Here is a 15,746-nt window from a genome sequence, read left to right as displayed (position 1 = left end):
TTTTATTAGGGAGTGAACATATTTGGTCCAGAAGGGAGCTGTTCTAGCATCTACTTCAGACATCATGCTTATAGGTCTTTAGAGGAAAGATAACATTTCTCTGCAAGTTTCAATAAATCTGAGCAACAGCAGCTTTAAATCTGATTTACGTTAAACTGATTCTAATATATTTTTGCAACATATTACTAACTGCATTTTGGCATGTTTAATTTTCCACTACAGATTCTGCTTCTATTCTTCATGTCTGCATCCACACTATCTCTTCTGTAAAGAAGAGAAAAAAGCAAAGGTTTAAGTAATTTGTAGGTAGACTGATGGTGTGACCATGTGTTAAAAGAAATAAGATACTCTCTGCCAAACGTAAAAAGCATATTGCAGGTCACTGTGATGTTCCATGAATTTTTAGAGGATTCTAACCTTCAGTTTTGTTCCTCTATTGGGTCACAGAACTCCTCTGTGACTTGCAATATCCTTGCAATGTACTGTAGAGGGGTGCTTTATCCCATATATGAAGCATGCCAGTTCACAGAATGACTTTTGAGCCTTTTGGGCTGCTCTTTGGGCTGTTCATAATCTCAGATTTATTGTTACTAGAAAACCTATTTGTGGCAAAACTCATACTTTCGGTCATTTTTCTCTGCCCTCTTTCTATCCACTAACACCATCACCAACTGTAGGGTCTACTAACAATCTTACTATCAATATTGTACACATTTTTTAAGCCCCTCTACTCACTTACCTATGAAGGCCAACAAGTGCTCCATAACAAGAACCACTGTTTCACAATGGCTTTTCTATCATTTAGTGTTCAAACAAGAAGCAATAGAGTGTGTTATGTTTGTTGACTTTTGCTGTTTTATGAAATATGATTCAACTGTACATTTCGCAAGCATGTTCACAATGCCAGAAACATGCATGCATTTTAAAGATGAAATTCAGTGAATTAACTTATAACAGGTCTCAAAACCCAATCAGACACCTTCAAAGAGATTGCTTAATTCAGCAATCCTTATTGTAGGAGATGAAGGCTTGGGTAAAGAGAAATTAGTTTTTTCAGTGGATGGCAGTATGTAAAATAGAATATAGGGTACAGCGTATTTGTTCCTATTACTTAAACATTTCACAAAATCATACTCACAACTACACTTTGGAAATTGAATAAACCCACATTTTCTTCATCCATTGAATTTTCATTCGTTTGTTTCTTTTTTCAACTTCTTGTCGTCTCATCAGCTTGGAGTAGTGAAATTCCATTTTCTTATTTGTGTCATCAAAAGTATTTTTTTCCAGTTTGTTCAATGGCTAACGAGAAATATGATGGGTTTAAACGGATTTTTAGAAACCTCCAAATATTACATTCACACCGCATCAAGTTTTCACACAAATCCAAGGCAATTATAAACGTGTAAAATCAGCCAAGGCTTCTGCAGGAAATAGGCAATAATGATCTATCCAACTATAGGCATTTTTGTAAACTCAAGCATTAAATGTAATTACTGCTCAAAATGTAACATAGAAACCTGATGATTTCTATACTGGCCAACTAGTTGGATGTAATGGTATGAGAGACATAATACCTAAATAGATTATCAATAAAAATAAAATACCTAAAAGTATAGCTAGTACTAGAAATAACAATCCCAAAACTAAAATGCTGAAACACATACAAAAAGATTATAAAAGATAAATTGCATGAATAAAACACACATTGTTAGCAACACCACCTACTTCAAAAGAAATGAAGCATCTCCAGTAAATGGAAATTACAAACAGATGTGCTTACTATATTTCCTAAGAAAAGGAATTGGTCGATATTTTTTTAATGTTTATTTTCAGTTTTTCTGAATTGAACATAAAAAACACATACCATAGCATCAATGACTATGTACATTTCAAAGATTTCTTACATATGATGTATACACTTAGCAAAGCTCAGGTTTGTGGTCACCTGTTGGACCAGTCCCTCTGTGCAGGGTCACTCCGGATTTTTGCCTTCCTTCCCTTAACCCGTTTTTGTTAGCTTTTAAGACTCTGTGCACTTACCCCCAGCTAATTAGTGGTAAAGTGCTTGCGCTCTCCCTTTTAAACACAGCAAAACTAGCCTACACCTTATTGGTGCACTTTGTTTACTTATACATCCCTATTATATGGTACCATATGTACTAAGTGCCTGTAAATTAAATGCTACTAGTGAAATGCAACACTCATTGCGCCACCCACTAAAGCAGTTTGCAAAACATGTCTCAGGCCTGCCACTGCAGCCTCAAATGCAGTTTTAAACAATCCTTTCGACCTGGCAAGATAGACCTTTTGCCAGACCTAAACCTTCCTTTTTAATACTTTGAAGTCACCCCTAAGGTTTGCCCAAAAAGCTCATTGTGTAGGGTAAAAAGAAGGACATGTGGGTTTATGTTTTACATGTTCTGGCAGTGAGATACTCCTAAAGTTGTTTTTCACAGTGGTAAGGCTAACTCTCCCATAGACTAACAATGGGTTACCTTATTACAGATAGTAAATGATAACTTAATATTGGGACCAGACAGAGAACTGCTGTTTCCACTCAGATTAATTGTAATGCAAAATCCTCTTTAATGGTAAATTCAGATATTAAGTTACAATTTGGGAAAATAGCACGTCTATAAAGTTCCTTCATAAAACAGGATTTGTGTGCAGTTAAGGATTCTGGGGAGCAGAATAATGTAAAGGCTCAGAACATTATGTAACCCCATCAACAATAAATGGACCCAATGTTTCATATACTTCGTATCAAATCCGAAAGAAATTAACAAATTACTTATTTTAACTTTGACTATTTCCGTTCCTAAACACACTTCATTTGTCCGTCTTTCAATTATTCCAGAGTGGATGCCTAAATGAATCACAAATTATGAGCCAATAACAGTAAAACATACATATATCCATTTGACACAGCACTTACTTAAGAAAAGAAACAAAATTACTTAACCCAAAAGAAAACATTATCACAATGGAATACATGCAAAAGTGTCTATTATACACACATACAATTGACCACAACATATATAAATGTATATCCAGCCACTATTTTCTGGATGAAAGATCAATGGACCCTAAGGGATGGGGAGTGGAGTTTCAAGCAGATACCCTTCTTTGTACCTGTCAATCAGTAGTACTTACTAAACGGGCCTTCTGCCAAAACAGAGCAAATCTTCCCCAAACCAACTTATAAACGCCAACACGTTTCGACCTTCTGCAGGGCCTTTACTTTTGTGCATAGAATGATGGTGTGGCCATGTAATAGCAGAAATAAATACCCTCTGCCAAATGTAAAAAGCATATTGCAGGTCACTGTGGTATTCCATGACCTTTTAGAGGAATTTGGCCTTCAACCTTGTTCCTCTACCTGGTCAAAGACATCCTCTGTGAGTTGCAATATCCCTGTAATGTACAGTGGGCGGTACTTTATCCCACATATGAAGGATGCCAGTTTATAGATTGCCTTTTGAGCTGGTCTTTGGGCTGTTATTATAACTAGAAAATCTATCTGTGGAAAAACACTTTTTGGTAATTTTTCTACGCAATCTCCCTCAGGGCAGGAAATTTTGAAGTAGGATACTGAATTAGAAATGGAATGACAAGGCAGTCTTGGACACTGATTCTTTAAAATAAGCCAGTTTTAAAAAGAGATGCATCACACATCCCACTCTACCCTTCAGGGCAGCATAGCTGATTAAGAGATGGGAAGTCACTTAAACCTTTCACTTGTGGGACTGAAAAGTGGACAATCATTACTATAGGGATCTTAGTTTGTGACATGGATACTATATTTTGTTTTAATTTTTGTAATAACCTAGGTGGTTACCTCATGTAACTCTGGTAATTGTGCCTATTCATGTATGCAATCCTTATTTTCAATGTAGAATCTTGGAGCCTTCAAAGAGTGTTATCAATGCACTTCACAAAATTTTATCCTTTTGGTTGGATGCAGTTCAGATCATTAGCCTCCTAGTCTGGAACCTGCAGGATTGCTGACATAGCAAGTACTCATTATGTAACTACAGGTCACTCCTGTGAAGGAAGAATTTAGAGCGATGTTAGCTGAGATATTCCTTCCTGATTTAACCTCTGTTCTGTTGCCAGTGTCATGTTCTGCAGTGCGCGTCAGCTAAATTCACGCACTCAAAAGAGCCTTTGGGAGATTTAATTTCCTTCTATCCAACCATGAGTGTGCTTTCGGACTTCACTTGCTTCCAAAAACTGACATGTCTGGTACCCACCACACACTCCTTTCATATTCAGGATCAAAGGTCACTACTGCTGATGTAACCACAAGGGAGATGGGAATTTTAGTTCTTTTCCCCAGCTCATCTTTCAGGGATTTTCTTGCCCAGCTTCTCAGGCTTCTCAAAACAGCGAGTATTATACACACTCAAAGAATCTTAAACACATCATATGTCCAGGTCCTAGTCAGGGTGAGGAGTCCCAAAAAAGGAACATGAAAACATCGAACTGCTGTTCCACTCAAATGAACTGTAATTTCAAAACCTCATTAATTGTAAATTCTGATTTTACGTTACTGTTTGGAAAATGTTACTTTTAGAAAGATGGACTTTTTCTGCCTAAACCAAATGTGACTTCCTGTAGTGTCTACAGTCACACACCTGTGAATGGTTTACCTGCCCTGGGTTGTGTATTATTAAACATGGGGACAAAAGAGCCTTAGGTGTGAGAGGAGTGGGTCTTCCTGACAAGATGGCTGGGGAGGAGCTGTAGCCTGCCCTACTTGCACTTCAAAGGGCCCTGCCTACTGCGCACACCAAGGAATCGGACACCAGGCCTGCCCTTTCCTGTGACATCCTAGACAGTTTTGAGCCATGTTAGAAAAAGGGCCTCCAGTTAGCAGTGGTGTGCACCCTGTCAAAGTAGGTACCCTCACTCTTGTCAGGGTAAGTGAGCAATACAGCTAAGATAACCCCTGCTCACCCCCTTGGTAGCTTGGTAGGAGCAGTCGGGCTTATCTCCGAGGCAATGTGTAAGTAATTGTGCACACAAACACAAACACACACACACGCACAGTAACAGTGAAAACACTACGAAAGGACTCCACACCAGTTTAGAAAAATAGCCAATATTTATCTAAATAAATGAAACAAGACCAAAACGACTAAAAATCACTTTTTAAAGATTTAAAAGAGTCTTGATCCATAGGAATAAATAGTTGTATCCTTTTAACATACAGTACCTGGGATGTGTCAAAAACAAAGACAATGCGGGCCGCAGGAGAGGTGAGGCACCAAATAGCAAAGTGGTGCATCGGTTCCTTACTGTGCAGGGGAGGTGATGCGTCGATTCTTTCCTCGCAGGAGGGGCGATGCGTCGGTTCCTTACTGGCAGGGGAGGTGATGCATCTATTCTTTTATTCTTTCCTCACAGAAAAGGTGATGTGTTGAATTCCGTACATGCAGCCTTGATTCCTTACTGTGGTGCGGGGTCGAGGAGAAATTGTCCCCAAGAGGACAATGCGTGGAAAATCCTGACATACTGTATTGATGGAGCTGCAGGGAAACAGGCGCTGCGTCGAATCTTCAGCAATGAGACAGGCTCTACGTCGATTCTTCAGCCGTGGGACAGGCACTGCGTTGGTTTTTTCTGCTGCATCAGTGCATGGATTTTCTCCTTCAGGTGCCCAGCTTCCACTTCCAAGGGCCCAGTGACCGGCGTTGGCACCGAGCAACAAGCCAGGACTCTCAGCAGAACCCCAGGCACCGGTAGCTGAAGACTTTGATGTCCCTGAGACTTTTTAACAGGGGGCAAGCTCAGTTCAAGCCCTTGGAGAACCTTGAAAAGCAGGATGTAGAAAGCAAAGTCTAGTCCTTTCTCTCCCAGGACAGAAGCAGCAAGCAGCAGGCCAGCACAACAAAGCAACAGGCAGAGTGGCATTCCCCCCTGTGGCATCCAACTCTTCTTCCTGGCAGAGTGTCTTCAGTCCAGAAGTGTTCGAACTTTGTGGGGTCAGAGGTCCAGTACTCATACCCCTTTCTGCCTTCGAAGTAGGCAAACGCAAAGAAAACTCTTTGTAGTGCACAAGACTCTGCCTTTCCTGTCCTGGCCCCAGACACACCACTGGGTGCTGGATACTGCTTTGTGTAAGGACAGACATAGCCCTATGGAGGTCAAAGTGTCAGCTCCTCCCAAAACTTTAGCTGAGGAAGACCAATCAGGATATGCAGGGCACACCTCAGCTCCCTGTGTGTGACTGTCTAGAGTGAATGCACAAACAGTCTGTCATCCTGACCTAGACGTGTATTCCACAGACCGGCAGAGGCACAGAATGGTTAAGCAAGAAACTGCCCACTTTCTAAAAGCGGTATTTTCAAACTTACAATTTAAAAACCAATTTCACTAAAATATGTAATTTTAAATTGTGAGTTCAGAGACACCAAACTCGTCTCTCTCCTCCCATTGGGAAATTACGCAAGATATTTCAAGGCAATCCCCATGTCACCCTATGGGAGTGATAGTCCTTGCAATAATGAAAAACAAATTTAGCAGTATTTCACTTTCACGAAATGTAAAACACACCAGTACATGTCCTACCTTTTAAATAAGTTGCACACTGTGCAAGGGGCTGCCATGGACCTATCTTAGTGGTGGGGTGACTTACATATAGTAAAAGGGAAGGTTTGGACCTTGCAAAAGAGTGCACTTGCCAGATCGTACTGGCAGTTTAAAACTGCACACACAGACACTGCATTGGCAGGTCTGTAATGCTATTTGTATTTAACTACTGCTCCATCTTGTCCACTGACTCCATTTTGTGCTTAGCTTCAAGCACCATCACATTGGTGGTGCAGGTATTTTTCAGCAAACAACTTAGGCAACATGCTTCTCGCTCCTCTCGTTCTTTCTCACCAAGGCAGGGACTTAACATGGAGGAGTGAAGAAGAGATAAGGATGTACCAGAGAATGTTTATGGCACAGCAGGGAACAGTTCGGTCTTTGGCGCGCACCTTGGGATGTGGCCAATCTCTAAACCTGCTCTTTCAGCACGGACCTGATACGGCCAGCGTTTGAACAACAACTTATTGTATGGGAGAGGGAGTTTCTAGAATTGTCCTCTCCAGCTTGTTTAAAGTATATAAGAAGGAAGCTTGACGACCGGGTTAGACAAAACTCATTTCCGTGAGGGGACGCCTTGCTCGGATACCATTGTGAGTAGTTCTCTCTCTTCACGGTTGTTTGGGTTCACAACTTGAAGCTGGCAAAGAGATGATGTCACTGTCAAGCCCCATGGTGATCCATTTTTAATTCTTATTTTTAGCTTTGCGTTGTGCATAAATATATAATCACTATATGAGCAAGTTACTTACCTTCGGTAACGCTTTTTCTCGTGGATACACTAGCTACCTGTGGATTCCTCACCTAATGAATTCTCCCCATGCGTAGCATTTGACGGAAACTTCTCTCTAGCTCTGCACGTCGGCGAGGACGTCACAATTGCCCGACACCATGCAGCTCCGCCTGACGTCATTGTGGAAATAAGAGGCCCTCGCCGGCTTGCTGACATCAGTTTACACCATTTTTGAAGTGCCTTTGAGACGAATAGATAAACACTGATAATCCAAACACTTCATGATCATACTCAATAAACCTTTATAGAAAAAGCAAACGCCAATAACAGAAACAATACCAATGCTCCTTCCTAAAAGTTCTACACCATTATGAACAAATTTAAGAACTTACAAATAAACAGAAAAGCAACTATATATGTATGTATATATATGTATACAAATATACAAAAATAAAACATACAAATGCACACCCAAGGAGATCTCGGTATGACCAGACAGACAGCAGGCAGGAGGGACGGCGAGGAATCCATAGGTAGCTAGTGTATCCACCAGAAAAAGCGTTACCGAAGGTAAGTAACTTGCTCTTCTGATGAATACAACTACCTGTGGATTCCTCACCTAATGAATAGTCCCAAAGCAGTACCACCTCAGAGGAGGGTGTCCGTCTGGTCACACCAGGAACTCCTGCAGCACAGACCACGCAAAATGGCCATCCCTCTGCACCTCCAAATCCAGGCAATAGTGCTTCACACAGGTGCGGAGGGAACACCAAGTTGCGGCCTTACAAATGTCCGCCACCGGAACACCTCTGGCCAGGGCCGATGAGGTCGACTTGGCCCTGGTGGAATGGGCCCTGATCCCCTCAGGAGGATCCTTCTTCGCCAATGAATAACATATCTTAATACAAAGAACGACCCACCTGGATAGCATTCGTTGGTGGACGGCCTTCCCCTTCCTCTTCCCCACGTATCCAATAAAAAGTTGGTCATCCAAGCGGAACTCTCTCGTCCTGTCAATGTAAAAACTGAGAGCCCTCCTGGGGTCCAGACGATGGGGTCTTTCCTCCTCCTCCTTAGAAGGATGCGGAGGAGGGTAGAACGTCGAGAGAGTGATGGATTGTCCCAAGTGGAACGGAGACACTACCCTGGGGAGGAAAGCCGCCCTGGTCCTCAAAATCACTTTGTCTTTATGAAAGGTTGTAAAAGGTGGATGAACAGAAAGCACCTGAAGCTCACTCACACGTCTAGCCGACGTGATGGTTGTTAGAAACACAGTTTTTAAAAACAAATACCTTAAAGGACAAGAATGAAGTAGCTCAAAGGGAGAGCCCATCAAAAAAGTTAACACCAGATTTAAGTCCCACTTGGGCATAATAAACGGAGTGGGAGGAAACCTATTGGTAAGCCCCTTCAAAAACCTTAATACTAAAGGAGATTTGAACAGAGAGGGTTGATCAGGAAGACATAAGAAGGCCGACAGGGCCGAAAGATAGCCTTTGACAGTGGCCACAGCGGAACCTCGCCGCGCCAACCACAAAGCAAACAGCAATATATCTGATAGATGGGCACTTAAAGGATTAATTTGTTGCTCTCCACACCAATGAATGAATTTAGCCCACCTACTCGCATAGACCGATTTGGTGGAGTGTTGCCTGGCCGATAAAAGAACGTCCACCACCTCTGGCGGGAGAGAAAAGGCACTCAGGTTGCCCCATTCAATCTCCAGGCATGAAGGTGCAGGCTCTGGAGGTGGGGGTGTAGAACCCGCCCCTGCGACTGCGAGAGGAGGTCTGCCCTGAGAGGGAGACGGAGCGGAGGGCACAGCGAGAGTTGGAGTAGGTCTGCGTGCCACACCCTCCATGGCCAATCCGGAGCTATTAGAATGACTTTGGCCCGGTCTTGGCGAATCTTCCTCAGAACCCGAGGAATCAAGGGTATGGGGGGGAAACGCGTAAAGGACATCTGAAACGCGTCCCCCAACGCTCCTTGCATCGGATACTGAAGGCTGCAGAACGACGGGCAGTGCACGTTCTCCCGAGTGGCAAAAAGGTCTATCCGGGGAAAACCCCACATCCGAAAGATGTAAAGAACCAGATCCGGATGAAGACGCCACTCGTGATCGTCTGAGAAGAGCCGACTGAGACTTTCCGCACGCACGTTTTGAACCCCGGCCAGATGGTTTGCTATTACGCAAGGCCGATGGTCCGGAGCCCAGGACCAGAGTCGTAGAGCCTCTCTGCAGAGAAGGTACGACCCTAGACCTCCCTGCTTGTTGATATACCACATCGCGGTCGTGCTGTCCGTTAGAACTTGAACGACTGACCGTGAAGAGAAGGGAGGAAGACCTTGAGGGCCAAACGAATCGCCCGCAGTTCCAGCAGATTGATATGAAACATCTGCTCCACTGGAGACCAACGACCCTTGATCTCCAGGTCCCCCAGATGCTCTCCCTACCCCAAAGTGGAGGCATCCGTTATCACTGTGGTCACCGGAGGAGGCAGTGAAAACGGCTTTCCTTGAGACAGATTGCCGTCTGCAGCCCACCATCGGAGATCCGCCGCAGTGTCTCTGGAGATCTTTATCGACTCCTCGAGATCCCCTTTGTGTTGAAACCACTGCCTGCGGAGGCACCACTGAAGAGCCCTGATGTGCCAGCGTGCATGCGTGACCAACAGAATGCAAGAAGCGAACAAACCGAGCAAACGAAGGACCTTGAGGACTGGAACAACTGCTCCTTCTTGAAACATTGGAATCAACGCCTGACTGTCCTGGATCCGCTGTGGCGGAGGAAAGGCTGGATTCAATATAGTGTCCAGTACTGCCCCTATGAACAGGAGGCGTTGAGAGGGCTCTAGGTGAGACTTGGGCACATTTATTGAAAAGCCCAGACTGAACAACAACTGGGTTGCCAGCTGCAGATGATGCAACACAAGCCCCGGAGACTCGGCTTTGATCAACCAATCGTCCAGGTAAGGGAATACCGCTATTCCTTTCCTTCTGAGGTCTGCTGCAACAATCGCCATCACGTTCGTGAAGACCCAAGGTGAGGAAGTAAGACCAAAAGGAAGGACCACAAACTGGTAGTGTTGCGACCCCACCACAAACCGGAGATACTTCCTGTGTGACTTGAGAATGGGAATATGGAAATAAGCATCATGCAAGTCGACGGACACTATCCAATCCTCCTTGTTCAACGCCATAAGTACCTGTGCTAGAGTCAGCATTTTGAATTTCTCCTGCTTGAGGAACCAATTCAAAATCTTCAGGTCCAAGATAGGCCATAGACGACCATCCTTTTTGGGGATCAGAAAGTACCTTAAATAACATCCGTGACCCCTCTCCTGCTCGGGAACCAACTCCACTGCACCTTTCAACAATAGGGACAGAACCTCCTGTTCTAGCAACAGGAGATGATCTTTTGAACAAAAGGAAGGAGGGGGAGGGAATGGAGGGGGAATCTCCCGAAAGGGAAGGGCAAAGCCTTTTCTCCCCACGCTGATGCCCCAGGAATCGGATGTTATGGACTGCCACATGGGAAGAAAAAGAGATAGCCTCCCCCCTACCAGAGTGGCATGGGACGCGATGGCGAGAGGACTAGGGCTGCTTTCCTTGTTGCATCCCTCCTGAGGAAGAGGAAGGGTGCTGCTGCTCGGTGGCCCCTCTAGTGCGGACCCTACCCCGCCCCCTAAATGATCGATAAGGGAGGCTCGAAGACTGCTGCCCCGGCTGCTGCGATCTCCCACGAAAGGAAGCCCCTCGTCCAAAAACTTGCAGCCGCCTAAAAGATCTAAATGGGGTCGAAGCAGCCTGCAGGCCCAAGGACTTAGCAGTGGCCCTACACTCCTTAAAGCGCTCTAGCGCAGAGTACGCTTTAGATCCAACCAATATCGCCCCATCAAAAGGCAAGTCCAACAGCGTGGCCTGAACGTCTGAAGAAAATCCAGATGTGCGCAACCAAGCATGGCGCCTGGTGGCAACAGAGGTCCCCATGGCTCTTGCAACAGAGTCTGTGGTATCCAGCCCTGACTGAATGACTTGCGTAGCCGCTGCCTGGGCATCCGAAAGTAGGCCATGCAAGTCCTGGGGCATGTCTGGTAATACTGTCTTCGCTGAGTCCATTATTGTGTGTATGTACCTGCCAAGGATGCAGGTAGCATTAGCAGATTTCAACGCCATGCTACACGATGAAAAAACTTTCTTGGCTGACTGTTCCATACGCTTGGACTCCCGGTCAGATGGAACTCCCGGAAAAGAGCCAGGAGCAGACCGCGAAGAACAGGATGCCTGCACGACCAGACTCTCAGGAGACGGATGCTTAGACAAAAATTCGGGGTCTCCAGGTGCAGACCTATATCATCTGGCCACCTGCTCACAGCCGACGAGGTGACAGGCCTCTTCCACACCTCTTCTATTGGCCTCATACGAGCCTCATTGAATGGCAAAAAAGGATCCACAATGGCTGTGGCAGGGTGCAGTACTTCTGTCAGAAGGTTGGTTTTAACCTAAGCCGTAGGCAGGGGAAGTTCCAGGAAATTCGCAGCCTTCCTGATGACGGAGTGAAAGGTGGCTGCCTCCTCTGTATACTCCCCAGGGGAGGCCAGATCCCATTCTGCAATGGTGCAATGCTCTGCCTCCCGTGGCTCCACCTAGTATTTAGAGCCCCTCACCCCTCGCTCCTCTGAACTCCTGACTCCTGTCAGGAGTTCAAGGCACTCCTCCACCAGCAGGCTTCTGCCTGCGCATCATCCCTGGTGTCTAGTGGGAGAGCTCTGCTTTCCCACTAGGCTGCCCTCTGCCTCTCTCCTCCTTTTGTCTGCTTGCCCTCCGTTCTGTAGCACGTCAGTGTCTGTCACTGCTGTGCTCCTTCTGCTCTCTGCCACTCTCCTCCAGTCTTTGACTTTGCCCTCCGTTCCGCTCTCACCTCCGTCTGTCCCTTTTTGTGCTCCTTTTCTTCGTGCTCACTCTTCCCTGTTTTTCTCTCACTCTGCTCTCTCCCTCTCTCACTTTGCTCTCCCCCTCCCTCTGTCTCCCCTGCCGCTCCTGCCTCCGCGGCCCGCCCCCTTTTTTTGTGCCCTTTTTAGCCCCCGCTCCCACCTCCCAGCTGTCCTCTCCTCCCCCACCTCCGTACTTAATGGCAGCCGCTATGCAGCCACGCGCAGCGAGTGTGCCGCTGGCGTGCCAAAGGCATGCCCGTAGGCGCCCGTCCGCGCCTGGACTGTGCCCAGAGCCAGAACCCCTGGCTCTCGACCCAACCACCGCCGCAAACACACGTCTTCACTACAACGCCACCACCCTCTGCGCCCTCAATACCGGCCGCTCTCCCGCCTGCCTTCAAGCCTCCCTGCTGACCACCCATGGACCCTTCTCCTGCTGGATCTGCACCTTCACCAGCCTCCACGCCAAAGACCCACCCACCAAGGCAGGATGCAACCATCTTAGATGTCTCCTCCTCAACACCCGCTCCGTCCCCAAGCATGCAGTAAAACTATGGAATCTACTCGACTCAGCCTCCCCAGACGTCGCCTTCCTGACCGAGACATGGATGAACCCCTCCTCAGCACCTGACATCGCCGTAGCCATCCAGGACGGCTACAAGATCACCCGCAGGGACCACCCCAACAAAACAGGAGGAGGCATTGCCATCATCCACAAGAACAACCTTCAGGATCACGACCAGCACCGAAGACACCTTCAGCACTGCCGAATACCTGCACTTCCAGATCGACACCGACCCAAACAACACCCTCCGAGGGACCCCTGTCTACAGGCTGCCCGGCCCCCGAGAGCAGTTCAGCGACTCCATCACCGACATCATTGGCACGCACGCTCTCACATCCCCTGACTACATACTCCTCGGGGACTTAAAGTTCCACCTCGAGAACACCAACGTCAATAACACCACCACCCTGCTCGACAACCTCTCCAACCTTGGCCTCAAACAACTCGTCACAACACCAACCCACTCCGCAGGACACACACTTGAGCCTATTTTTTCCGCCAGCAATCACTTCTCTTTCAGACACACCACGGAACTCGACTGGACAGATCACCGCTGCATCCACTTCTCCTTCCAGAAACCCACAACACACCACCACCCACAACGGATCCCCCACCGCAATTGGAACAAGGTCACCGAAGACCAACTCGTCGCAACCCTCTCCTGGAATCCACCCATCGAAACCACCGACACTGACACAGCTGCCCGCAACTTCAGGCAATGGATCTGCACCTGTGCCAATTCTCTTGCCCCGATCAAGAATCCCTCCAACAGACGCACTGACAGAAGGGCCTTCTGGTTTCCCGCCGACCTCCTCGAATCTAAGCAAACTTGCCGCAGACTTGAAAGAAAGAAAGTGGTGCCAAGAGCAATCTCGGGACAACCACACAGCCTTCAAAAACGCCATCTGCACACACCACCAACTCATCCGAACCGCCAACAGAACCACCTTCAAAGACCGAATCAACAACAATGCACACAGCCACAAGGAGCTCTTCAACATCATGAAGGAACTCTCCAACTCCAGCGCCAATGACACCCCACCATCTCAAGGCCTCTGCGACTCCCAAGCCTCCTACTTCCACCGCAAGATTGCAGACATCCACGACAGATTTAGCACCCAGAACCCCCCCTCCCCAGCGACCACCAACACCACAGATTCACCTCCGACCAACCTCCTGCTCTCCTGGACCCCAATCAACGACACCATCGAAATCATGAATACCATCCACTCCGGCTCACCATCTGACCCCTGCCCTCACCACATCCTCAACAAAGCAAGCTCGGTCCTCGTTCCCCAACTACGGAAGATCATTAACAGCTCCTTTGAGTCCACCACCTTCCCGGAGAGCTGGAAACACACTGAGATCAACGCCCTCCTCAAAAAGCCCAGGATGGACCCAAAGGACCTCAAGAATGTCTGGCCCATCTCCCTTCTCCCCTTCCCAGCTAAAGTCATTGAGAATGCCGTCAACAGAAAACTAACCTGCTTTTTCAAGGAGAACTGCGCCCTGGACCCTTCCCAACCCGGATTCCGCAGCAACCACTGTATCGAAACTGCCCTTATCTCCACCACAGACGACATCAGAACCATACTGGATAACAGCAAAACCGCGGCCCTCATCCTCCTAGACCTCTCAGCTGCGTTCGACACAGTCTGCCACTACACCCTTCGCTCACGCCTCAGCAATGCAGGAATCCACCACAGAGCCTTTGACTAGGTCACCTCCTTTCTCACCGGCAGAACCCAGAGAGTCCGCCTCCCCCAATTCCGCTTGGAGGCCACCGAAATCATCTGCGGGGAATCCCTGGGTTCGTCCCTCAGCCCGACCCTCTTCAAAGTCTACATTGCCCCGCTCGCTAACACCACCCGATCCCACAACCTCAACATCATCTCATACGTCGACGACACCCAGCTGATCCTCTCCCGCACCAAGGACTCCACCAGGACCAACCTCCATGAAGGAATGAAGGCCATCGCCGAATGGATAAAAAACAGCTGCCTCAAACTCAATTCCGACAAGACGTAAGTCCTCATCTTTGTCTCCACCCCCTTCGCATGGGATGAATGCTGGTGGCCTGCCTCTCTCGGGGTCACTCTGACTCCCACCGACCATGCAGCAACCTAGGATTCATCTTGGATTCCTCATTATCCATGACCCAGCAAGTCAACACGATCTCCTCCTCCTGCTTCAACACCCACTGCATGCTCTGAAAGATCTACAAATGGATCCCCACCGAAACCAGAAGAACAGTCACCCAAGCCCTCGTAAGCAGCAAACTGGACTACGGCAATGCCCTCTACGCAGGAACCACGGCCAAACTCCAGAAGAGGCTGCAATGCATCCAGAATGCCTCCACTCGCCTCATTCTGGACATCCCTCACCACTGCCACATCACAGGCCATCTGAGAGACCTGCACTGGCTTCCAGTCAATAAGAGAATCACCTTCAAACTCCTCACCCATGCTCACAAAGCACTGCACAACACCAGACCAGAATACCTCAACAGACGGCTCTCATTCTACACCCCGACCTGGCATCTCTGCACTGCCGACCTCACCCTCGCAAACGTCCCACGCGTCCGTAGAACTACAACCAGCGGCAGATCATTGTCGCACCTCACCGCCAAGATGTGGAACACTCTTCCCACCCACCTACGTCAGATCAAAGACCTCCTTACCTTCAGGAAACTCCTCAAGACCTGGCTGTTCGAGCAGTAGCAGCACCCCCACCACCCCTCGCCCCTCCTCAGCGTCTTGAGACCCTCACAGGTGAGTAGTGCACTTTACAAATTTCTGATTGATTGATTGACTTTTCAGAAGGACTGCCCGGATGTCTGATGTAGGAAGACTAGACCTGCTTGCCTTGAACCCAAGGGTCAGTTGGCTGGCCTCCTGTTTGAGTTACACAGCCTTTG

At 47.4% G+C, this 15,746-nt stretch overlaps 1 protein-coding gene across 2 annotated transcripts in view; it reads right to left on the bottom strand.

The window, feature by feature from the left end:
• The window catches only part of C8H11orf65 (chromosome 8 C11orf65 homolog), a 269,451-nt gene that overhangs the window by 169,754 nt on the left and 83,951 nt on the right, over positions 1 to 15,746 (bottom strand). For both annotated transcript variants that reach the window (XM_069202320.1, XM_069202318.1), the window contains exon 6: positions 1,169 to 1,302. In XM_069202320.1, coding sequence (XP_069058421.1) covers positions 1,169 to 1,302 — 134 coding nt within the window. The remainder of the gene's footprint in view (positions 1 to 1,168; positions 1,303 to 15,746) is intronic.

Source organism: Pleurodeles waltl, chromosome 8 (genome assembly GCF_031143425.1).
Source record: "Pleurodeles waltl isolate 20211129_DDA chromosome 8, aPleWal1.hap1.20221129, whole genome shotgun sequence".
NCBI classification, from domain to species: Eukaryota; Metazoa; Chordata; class Amphibia; order Caudata; family Salamandridae; genus Pleurodeles; species Pleurodeles waltl.
The sequence above is the reverse complement of the archived record's forward strand: the minus strand, read 5'-3'. Positions and strand labels throughout refer to the sequence as shown.